The following is an 11,700-nucleotide window of genomic DNA, read 5'->3' on the forward strand; positions in this document are numbered from 1 at the left end:
ACCAGACAGAAAAGCGTAACGTGACTAAGATCTAATGACTCGAGCTAGACACTTGACATATGTCCTGATGAAAAAAATCGCTGTGGGCTACGTTGCCTTGAATATATCTTGATCATTTATTTAAAAAGACCCTTCCAAATCATAAGTTGTGAGTCGTATGTGTTGCTTTATGAAAGATGCAGTTATTATTTTTTAAATATTTTTTTTTACATATACTCTCTCTGGAAAAAGAAGCATTCTCCAACAAAGAGGAAGCTATTCTTTCTCAAGAGGCAGAGTTCGAGGAGGGGGTGAGGGCTGAGGGGTTGGGTTGTTGTCTTCCAGGTAAGTTACAAGCTCAGTTTCAAACAATTGTAAAAAACACAAAACAATTAAAAATCTTTATTTATTTGTTTTTAATTGTTCTAGATTTATAGTAATTAATTACAATATCATTCATGTTAAACAGCATAACAATGAGACAATTCACGCCATTTAATATACCAAGGGGGAAAAGCTAACAAGTACATTAATAAAAGGAAATATACTTTTATATCACATAACAAGCCTGACGTCGTAAGATAAAATGTTATACGTACATAGTTCAGCAACACGGCATTTGTTGGTACTAAATTTTAAAGAAGTTGAGGTAATGAAAAAGCATACTTTTTTCAGCTGGGCACAATGACAATTAACAGTTTGCTTTCTGCCATGATTAAGAGCGAGTTGACCTAATTCTCTTCGCTCACTGACGTCGCAGTACACAGTTTCGCAATATGCTGTCAGTTGTAAGTACTGCATAAGTATACGTTAGTCTTTATTTTCACTTTAAAAAATCAAAAAAAGTTTGTAAACTTCAACAACAAACATAAAAAAATATTGTGTTGAGCTTATTATGTTGAGTCTTTTAAATACAACGCATTTTGGGATATCAGTGCTTTACAATCAGAATGCTAATTAAAGTGTCTACCTGATCATTTTTAATGTTATCTATGTTCATTAATATTTTTCATGTGACTGTGAGCCTGTTTCTCAACTGCAAGCATTCTGTTGTTTTTTATGTTTATGTGCACTAATATGAGTATAGGAGAGGATATGAGAGAGAACTTGTATGCAAGGGTGTGAGCACGTGGTGCGTTGTGTACGAGATGGAAAGACCAAACAAATGGGCTAGGATCTGGACAATAAAGACTTATCTTATCTTATCTTATCTTGTCTTATCTTATCTGATCTTAGTGGTCCAGCCTCCACCGATCTAACATCTCAACAAAATGTATCCCCAGATTCGTCACAGTTCTGAACGTTCTGTGACTCTCACGACGAAAGAGAACAGCATGATGTTGTAAGATAGAGATCCTTCTCCCCATCATCAGCAGCAGCCGCAACAGCAGTTTTTTCCTCACTCCATACCGGCTGAAGTATAGACCACCAACAAGAATTCTCCTTGTACTTCTATCCTGGGGATATAGTATCCACCTCTGTCCAGCTGTATCCCATCTCTTGTACGTGTAAGAAAGATGCTCACCTCTTGATCCGGACGTAAAAAGTTCCTACCTGAATCACACAAAGCCGAGGGCTCTTTAACACTGAATCAGAAAGACACCGAAACGAATTTTCCATCTTCGTACTGACACTATGTATGTGCTACGAATCAGATGTCTATCATAACCAAAATGAATTACGCAAAGTCGCAGGGCAAAACGAAAACTGTCAGTGATACACTGTGTTCCCAAAGTGGAGTTTTATAATAAAAGAGCTCTGATTTAAACGCTTCCCAGATATTTGGGTCATTTAAACTTTATCCTTCTGCGTTTTAGCCAGTGAGATCATTTTCCGTCACTGGATTGTCTGTGCCATTTTCCTGCCTTGCGACCCAGAACGATCTTAAACAAATTCCAGTGGAAAGAATTTGTAATAGAGATCTGTCCTCCATACAGTATTAAACTCTACAGCTGTTGGCAAACATAATATATTTAGACAATAATGTACCGATAAGTACATTTAAAGAGAATGTGGAACGAGAGATAATGAACTAAGATCTGTGCCTCACTCACAGCTAAGGATGGCGGGGGTGAAATCACTAAAATGGTCCACACACACACACACACACACACACACACACACACACACACACACACACACACACACACACACACACACTCACACACACACTCACACACACACACACAAAACCACACACACGCACACACACACACAAACAAATACTATCACACTGTCATACACACACCTACATATACAAACAAACAAACACACACATACACACAGTCATGTACTCACACATGAACACATACACACGACAAGAGACATACGCACGCACTCACATACACACGTACATAGATCGATAAATGCTTACTTATATAAGTATACTATCACACTACTTTTTTGACCAACGACCCCAATCAAAATGACGTTTTAAACCCATCATGTTTGTGTTTTTATCGCTTTAACTTTTCTGTTTCATGTTTGAGCATAACAAAATCCGTTGGATTGGAAAGGATACTAGCGTCATGAAACGTCATAGTGTCGGACTACAACATGGCTCAGCATGAAACCTTTCCTACACTATCAATATTTTTTTTCAAAACGGAATTTCACATCCTCTGTACACTGATCAGATACGGCGTATTCCATTCTGATACGTAGCAGTGCCTTGGCCGTTGCATTCGATGGTTAGGATCAACCCCTGAGCTGCTTCATCCGTGAAGTCTGTATTCATATCGTCGTCATCAACCGTGGGTGTGATGTTGTTATGGACGCCCATGACGTCACACTCTTTACACTTGTGCGTGCTACACACGTTATTTTTCAAAATCTCGGTAGCGGTGGTGTTCGGATCTCGTCGGACGCTGCGGTTGAGCACGCTTGAGGCGGCCACGCTGCCCTGTCCGTTCTTCACTTTCCTGTAGTTCCCCTCCAGTTTTGTGGACGCGGAGTCGGAGCGAAGCCCGCGGCCACATGGCAGACGGAAGAGGCAGCTGAACCTCGATTTGACCTCTTCCCGGAAATTCTCGTTGAGCCAACAATACACAAACGGATTATAGCATGTGCTACTGATAGCCACCCAGTGGCAGGCAAAGAAGGCCAACGTATTGTACTGAAACATCTCAGGCTTGGGGTGAAGGTCGGTCAGCAGGTGGTACATGTTGAGTGGCAGCCAGCAGATTGCGAACACAATGACCACAGCGATGAGGAGCTTGATGCTTTTCCTTTTGGCTTTGGCTTGTGACAGCTGCTGGTTGGCCGTGACGGCTCCAACGTGGGTTCGAGCCCACAGGCTCTGCACAATACGTCCGTACGCAATAGCTATCAAACTGAAGGGCACGCAATACTGCAGGATGAAGGTAGTAACCGTAAGAAACTTTTCGAAATCCCTCCACGGCTTAGGACCGATGAACCGGCAACGTCGGAACTCGGTGGTGATAAGAAATTTCACTTTAAGCACTCGCATGTACATGCCGTACGGCAACGAGAGGCATATCGCCACAGCCCAGATCAGAATGAGAATACTTACAGCAAACTTTCTAGACATTCTTCTTGACAGTGGCTTCAGCACCACCCTGTGCCGATCTAGTGCAATTGAGGTGAGAGTGTACGTGGACACATAACAAGTGAGAACGAGGGAATAGTTGACCAGATGGCATGGCACCTCTCCGAACGGCCAATCCACCAGCAAACTCCGAGAGATGTTGAAAGGCACGTTCACGAAAGTGACGAGAAGATCGCTGATCGCTAAATTGGCAATAAAGTAGTTGGTCGCCGTGTGTAGACGCTTGTTTTTGAAAATGACGTAACAGACGAGAGAGTTTCCAAAGGTGGAGATGACGCAAAGGACGCTATAGGCTGCCAGAAGAACTACAGTGGCAGCCAGGGGCATAACTTTATCACGTTGGGAGTCGATTCCAATAAGAGCAGTGCCATTAGAATTTGTGGCGTGTTTGAAGATAAGCGGCTTCAGGAACTCCTCGTTGTAAATCGATTCTGGGAGTTCTGAGGGAAAAAAAGTAAAAAATAAGGATCAAGTCAACGGCAAATTTATTAAAACGTTAAAGTTGTAGTTGATTTTGCTATTGTTGTTGTTGTTGTTGTTGTTGTTGCTGTTATTATTGTTGTTGCTTTTGCTATTGTTGTTGTACTTCTTTTTGTTGTTATTGTTGTTGTTGCTGTTGATAGCATGAAATGAACTAGATTTTACAAGGAACAGATTAGGATACTTCAGTTCTTTTAAGAGGTAGTAGAATCAGAATCTCGTTTTGAGGGTTTGAAAGGAAAAATTGAATCAATTAGTATTCTATTCTGGAATATAAGCTCACAAGAGTGGGTGGTTGGCGGATCCCCTGGTGTGATTTGTGCCTTCTGTCCTACCAAACCTCTATCGTCCTTAACTCTTTTCCTTATTTTTGTGTTTGTACCTCTCTTGTAACTCACATAATCTTTGGTACTTGTATGACCTAATTGTGTTGCCAGTTCTGTAAAACACGAACTAAAACATACGCCCACAATACGCCTACAATCCGCCCACAATTACGAAAGGAGCATCACACTGAATCAGTTGAAAATATAGCACTGCAGTGTAATTTACATTTTCAGTAATCAAATAGTCTAAGTATCAGAATTAAAACAAGGTTTGCTTACTTGGCATACTGAATCAATTGCGGGGAGTAAAATTGTATTGCTATTTATTAAATGTTTATACTTTTACGTCTCGTGATTGTTAAACGATAAAAAAGATTAATTTTGAGCTTGCAAAAAGGAAATAAAAATCAATTTGAACCCCCCCCCCCCACGAAAAACATGACATTTTCCCCCACCGATCAACAATAAGCCAGAGCTAATTTATACGTTAGTGCGACGTATGCTAGCTCAAATGATTATTCGGGCGAAACTGAATGTTCAGAGTAAAGAAAGAATGCTCTAACGTCTAGGTCACTTAACAGATCAAATATTGTAAGATGGTAAACAGATCAGAATCAGAATCAAAGCTTGTAATAAAATCTCTGCATTAGATTTGCATTAGATTTGTTGCCTTACTCAGCAATACTCTTCCATCGTGCTTTGATGTCAGGTTGGAAAGGTTTTACATGGCCAGAAGTCGGATTTGTCTCAACTACTAAATCGCAAAGTGCAGATCACTAGCGCTTCGGTTGCTGCAGAGTTATTTGATTTAGCTTTCCCTGGTTGTTATAGCATTTTTAGATTGTTTCTTTATTTGAATAGTGGAATTTTCAACATTTTAAACCAATATCGAGCAGGTCAAGCGTAGTATGCATCAGTGGCTTTTCTTCTTTGCAACATCATTTAAAGTACATTTCCCGAACTTGAGGACAGTTTTGAAAATGCATAATATGGTGAATATCAAACTATTCAAATCTTTTCTCCGTCACTCCTCCCCTCCCACTTCGATCCCACATTGAAAGAGGGGTTTCGTCTGTGTGTCAAAATCCTACAGTATAAATACATTATAATACCGCAGGTTGCAAAAATATAGTGAACACACACATGCACTGTATGTTTTTTAGTGTTTAGTCTTAGTACGAGTTTACGTCACTAATAAAACAATCAGGTCATATAAGTGCGAAATCTTCGTGTTTATTTGTCTATCTGTCTGTTTGTCAGTCTTTGTATCATCATCTCTTTTCTAAATATCCTTTTGACTCTGAAAAACTATCTCGAGGCATTTGATTAGGTGTTACTGTTGAGGCAATGCTATTCGCAGACAATGAATTTTCGGAAAATAATATGAAATAGTAATCTTGACGGAATAGAGTCATTGTTATTGACACTGAGTTATGTACGACAAGGGGAGCATTCTAACTTGAAGCCTGCCTGGTCCTGTAGAAAAGTTGAAGGTGGAATTGGATTTGGTCACTAAAAAGATATTGGGGTATTAGTGGCATGGGGAGGGGGGAGGGGAGGAAGCGATGAAGAGCAATTTCAATGTCATATTGACGTTTCAGCGATTCAAAGAGACTTAGAAGACTAATGATAGTATTCCTAAAACTCCGTGGCATAAAAATTTCATTAACCTATATTTGCAATATTCTTCTAGTTGTCACTTTGGCTGAAAAAAAATGTAAAAGAAAAAAAAAGCGAATAAAATAAAAGAAGTCCGTGCCATGAGTGACATTATTCGTGTACGATTTTTCTTTCAAGCCGGAGGAAATATTTAACTGACAAGTATGTGACCTTCGAATTTTTTAGTCAAGAATGCCAAAGGCAACGACGAAATTATCAATTAACACCCTATAAAGAAGGCTCAGGAAGTCGTGAATTTGGGTGTGGCGTCAGCTGTAATAAGATCAAATCAAATAAAAAAGAAGATCGAGAAATGAGACACAGGAAAGATTCTCACGCCCACCTCCCTGCCCCCCCCCCCCACCCAACCTTTCCCCTACGAGAGGAAACTTTGGGGGTGGCTTTGTGTTCTTGTTCCAAGATCTCTTCTTTCTTTGTAGTATCTTTGAGAGACATAAAAAGCGATCAGTTCGTCAGAATGTGTCGTGGGGAGGGAAGAGTGGAAAGGAAGAGTGGAAAGGAAGAGCGAGAGAGAGAAAGAGAGAGAGAAAGAGAGAGAGAGAGAAAGAGAGAGAGAGAGAGAGAGAGAGAGAGAGAGAGAAATCATAATAAAAAATCGAAAAAGGGATAACTGAAAGACGGCAGAAAAGGCAAAGGAAAGTGATTTATCAATGTAAGCAAATTAATTTTACAATTTACTTTCTGTCGTATTAACTTGGGCAGGGCACATAGGAACGTGCTCGATACCTTCGTTTTCCCACCCAAACTGGCTGGTTTGAGGAAGGGCGAGGGGGTGGGGAGAAGGAGAACGTATAGGTAAAGGAGACAGGGCCTATATTAAAATTTGTGTTTTAGTGCTTGATACACAGATAGACACGAAAACTCCGCAGATATTTTTCTTTGAATGTGTGTGTGTGAGTGTGTGTGTGTGTGTGTGTGTGTGAGTGTGTGTGTGTGTGTGTGTGTGTGTGTGTGTGCGTTTGTGTAATGCTGGGTTTGTGTATGTGTATGTGTGTGTGTGTGTGTGTGTGTGTGTGTGTGTGTGTGTGTGTGTGTGTGTGTGAGAGTGTGATGATTGTAAAAGCCTACAGCAACGGATGTATTAAAGCTTGGTGGAAATCTCTTGCCAGTAGTATTCCTATCGCACCTATTGGTTGAACTAATACGAACTAAATTCCTTCTTTATGCCTGAGCAATTCTCGCTTTTCGGTTTCTTGAAGAAAAAGTCATTTGAAGCAGAGGCGATTATTTCACAAGTTGAGGAAGAGAAGAATTATCTGCCTAAAAGAAGACAGAATTTTTAACTAATTAAACACAAAACTAGAAGAATAAAAACAGAGCAGTTTAAGGAAAACTTCCAGTAAAGTTCAATAAAGAGGAGTGTCAAATTTGTCGCATCACAAAAGAAATAATAATAATACGCTTGAGAACCCAGTCTTGGCGTTCCAGATGGCTTTTTAGAAACGCACCCACCCCCACCCCCTCCCGGTGCGAAAAAGCTTGAAAAGGCCAGCAAATAAAACAAACCCCAACAAACAATTAAACAAAGGGCAAAGAACACAATTGGCTGTAATATTGAAGCAGATATTGGAATTGACTTTCAACTTATCTGTAAAACTAACATTGTCCTGTAAAGTATTGCTTTTTTCTAGAGTTCTTTCTGAGAAATAGCTCACAAGGGTAGACATAAGTAAAGCTAATTTCAATCAGTACAAATGCATTCTTTGTCTGTTTTCTTATCTTTTGAATAGGTTTAAAGCCTAAACATAAAAACAACAACCACTGCCCCCTCTCTCTTTTTATAAACTGCTATATTGTTATCAGACGGGGGCTATCAGAACAAAAGTGTTTCACGAGCTTTCCCATAGCAGTCGAAACTTGTTTCTCTTTGTGTCGCTTAAACGTACCGTTATTGTTAATAGAGTGAGGCTTTCTGAGCAAATTTTTGGGGGTTTCTTTGCGAGCTCACCTACTGAATTTTTGTTCGCGAAAAAAAAATTCAGGCAGAAATACAAAAGTAGAGTTACAGTCATTGAAGAAGAGACCTAGAAAGTGGTAAAGTAAACAGGACGGTTGACAAATAAAGCTCTCAGGTGGTCATAAAGTAGTCTTAAGCCCAGTGACTTTACTCTGAGATCTTGATTAAAATGAACACGAAACACAGAGGGTCTGCATCGTATGAACCTAATCGGTAGGAATATGTAACGGGTGAAACAGGGTTGACTGCAATCAGTCTCAAATGGTCAAGCTCTTTACTTAAACTATATATCATCGACTCATCCAAGTTTACACTTTACAACATTTGATTGCAACTCGTACTCCGCTTGCTTCATGCTCTAAAGAATCTCTCTACATGAGAACACGTCAGAATCTGTACCAAGATACGCAAATTTTTTTCTAATCCAGCGCATCCTTTTCCCGACTTGCAAATGAGGCTTAATGAGTCCAATGCGTATCTAAAATGATGTAGATCTCTCAGCGAACCGCATTAGTGTGATCTTTTCTGCATTTCGTCTGGACAGGCATATTAAACAAATGAGAACCCCAGAGGAAATTGAAAAAAACCCCCGAAATTGTTCATGAGAGAGAAAAAGAGGTGTGATCATTATTTCGAATTTTACGTCCTTTGGAAAAATCTATATGGTTTTAAAAACGTTTAACAACTTATTAAGCTTAAAGGCTCCTTTAAAAGACGAAACTGTGTTGTCCCCAGAGTCAGTTCTCTTCTACTTTGCCAGATTCTTTGTCAACAGATAGAAACAAAAGGGAGTTGACTACAGTTGTTTTTTTTAAAGTTGGGGGCTCTCGTGGCCAATAGGTTAAGGTGCTCGCCTCTCATTCAATGGTCCCGGGTTCGAATCTGGATAGCGACAGAAAATTTTCTTCTCTAAATTTTCTCCTTTTACATCCTTTCCTGTTCTCTAACAATGTTCATCGTCTGCTTTTGTCTCCACTTTCTGACTTGCTCCCTCCTCTGGGCCCCTGACTCTTTCTGCAACATTTCTACTGCTTCTTCTTGGCTCATTCTTACTGCTGTCTTTCAGCCACATCCCTGATCTTATGGTAGGTAAGATCTACACCTAGCCTTGTGGGACAAGGATGACAAATATCGGAGGTCGCGTGAGTAAGTTGTGCACGTTAAAAATCCCTTGGTGGTCCAACATCGATAAGAGTAGGCTTTTGCCGCCACCCGGGCAAAATTTTAAATTACCTACCAACTGGAAACCGTTTGGGGTGTCCTTCGCGCTCATATGATCTTATGCAGTTGAAACACTTACCAAAAAAACATTGCTTTAAAAACGTTACAAACGAAATGAAACAATTTAAGAACACAACTTAACGAATTTCAAACTTTCAATTAGCAAATGGAAGTTAAAGTATTGTTGGTACTTTTTCATCTCCAAGTTTAAAAGGAACAATGTAGGCCAATCTTTTCTAACAGTATAAACGAACTTCTATCGATCTATTTTAAATAAGGAACAACTATAGAGAAAAGCAAAAAAAAAAAAAAAAAAATAATAATTCAATAATGCGCGAATTCACAAATTGGTAGATTTATATAACTATTCGTGTTTGCCAATATTGTCAATACTATTCGTGTTTGCCAATATTGTCAATGGAAATCCGAAATCATGTCGTTATTTACTGGCGACCTCTTCACTGTGGAAATTGTGGCATACGCGTGGAGCATTGTGCGAATTACGGAAACCATGGCTCTCTGCTCTTAATGGGCTATTCTGCTCGGTATTTGTGATACCAATATTGAGTGCTTAAGGAGAGTGCTGAAATTGAAGGCATATACTGCAGTCGCATATTGCATGGGTCTGATGTCTTTCTCTGAATCTAACGACCATCTCGCGTAGGATAGAGTGTAGGTGATGGGGAACCTTGGAAACATCATAAACAAATTCAAGAACGCCCCTTTTGACCTCAGGACTTCAGGCCAAGGCCAACTATGCACTTTGGTCCAACTTCAGATCAACTACCATAACGCGTGCTAATGCTTTTTACTGTGGTAAACACTCATTTAATGAAGACAAAAGTGTAAAGCAAGTTCTTTCCCACCATTACAATATTTATGTCCTTAAGGATCCAGGATGATACGAGACATGTTTCATAAACATGAGAAAACCAGAAATTTATAAAAAGGAGAGTTTAAAAAATGGTGAAATGTCACAGATTTAACTCCCCTGTAAACGCGTTTAGGTTATTTAAGAGGTGGGACCTCCGAGTTTAACGCCCATCTCCGGAAGGACCGAGCCAAAGTAGGAAATTCGTGTAAAGTGTCTTTCCCAATTATGCAACGTCGGACCGAGCTTAGGCTCGAACCCCCGAACCCGCAGTCTTATGATTATGGGTCTAGTGGCCTAACTACTGGACCACCGACGCCCGCCACTCAAGCCGAACCAAATATAGTTAATGTGACAACTATACTTGGAACAAAAACAGTTCTTTAAAAAGCTTCAGACATCTCGATGCACGTTCGGGGTGGGTTTTTTGTTGTTGTTTTTTTCAAACGCAAAAGTCTCTTTAATTTGTTGGCTATTACAAGGATATGTTTGAACATTCTTTCAGTGATGAAATGAACACTTTTGTGACTAACGAACGTACAGCCTCCGTTGATAAAACAGACTTTTTTTGTAAGGGTTTTACAGCGCTCGCAACTGCATAAGGTCATATGAGCGCGCGGGACACACCTAATACTTTTAGTTGGTGGGAAATTTTGAATTTTGCCCGGGTGGCGGCAGAAGCCTACTCTTATCGATTTTAAACCACCAAGGGATCTTTAACGTGCGCAACTTGCACACGGGCCCTCCGAGATTTTTCGCCCAAGTCCGAGAAGGCTAGGTGTAAATCTTTCCTACCAGAAGATCAGGGATGTGGCAGAAAGACAACTGTAAGAAGGAGCCAATGAGTAGCAGTAGAAAGTCTGCAGAAATAGTCAAGAGCCCAGAGAAGGGGGCAAAGGAGGTAGGTGGGTGGGGGCAGAAAGAGGAGACAAAAGCAGACGACAGAATATTGCTAGAGAGCAGGAAAGGAGGTGATAGGAGACAATTTTAGAGAAGACAATTTTTTGGTCGCTATCCGAATTCGAACCCGGGACCTTTGAATGAGAGGCCAACACCTTAACCTCTAGGCCACGAGAGCCCCTGAATCAGACTAATTTTGTTCTTCGAAAGACAAGTTGTGACATTGAAATCTGACTTGTTTATTAAAACGAAAGATGCTGTTAAAACATTCAGGTAGCGTATTTTAAAGGGTATGTTTCTGAAAAACCATTCTTCTCTGACCGAACTTTCTGCTTTAATTTTGTCTCTTCATTTACATCAGGTCCAATGTCGTTGCTAGTGAAGATACATCGTGGCGCTTATAAGACCTTATGCAGTTGCGAGCGCCGTAAAACCTCTACTAAAACTAAACTAAAGAAGATATATCTACCATACTATCCTTCTCAGCATGCCCCGACGAGGACATACAAACTGACCTTCCCGGGTAATGAGAGCGGCCTACAAGATCTGCTCCGCGACAGGCCATCGATCGCCCTTCACTTCCAAGGCAATGGGAATCTTGCACACTATCATCTCACCAGAAGTATTGACGTGACAGCCTTTTATCTCTCAGTTATTATTATCTTTATTATTATTATTGTTATTATTATTATTATTATTATTATTATTATTATTATCA

General features: G+C 40.1%; 1 protein-coding gene across 2 annotated transcripts in view; it reads right to left on the minus strand.

The window, feature by feature from the left end:
• Positions 1 to 2,571: 2,571 nt before the first annotated feature.
• LOC101855582 (probable G-protein coupled receptor 83) overlaps positions 2,572 to 11,700 on the minus strand; it is a 110,493-nt gene continuing 101,364 nt past the window's right edge. For both annotated transcript variants that reach the window (XM_005103635.3, XM_013085531.2), the window contains one exon: positions 2,572 to 3,987. In XM_005103635.3, the coding sequence (XP_005103692.1) occupies positions 2,612 to 3,987 (1,376 nt within the window). In that variant the 3' untranslated portion in view covers positions 2,572 to 2,611. The remainder of the gene's footprint in view (positions 3,988 to 11,700) is intronic.

This window comes from Aplysia californica, unplaced genomic scaffold (assembly GCF_000002075.1).
Source record: "Aplysia californica isolate F4 #8 unplaced genomic scaffold, AplCal3.0 scaffold00383, whole genome shotgun sequence".
NCBI classification, from domain to species: Eukaryota; Metazoa; Mollusca; class Gastropoda; order Aplysiida; family Aplysiidae; genus Aplysia; species Aplysia californica.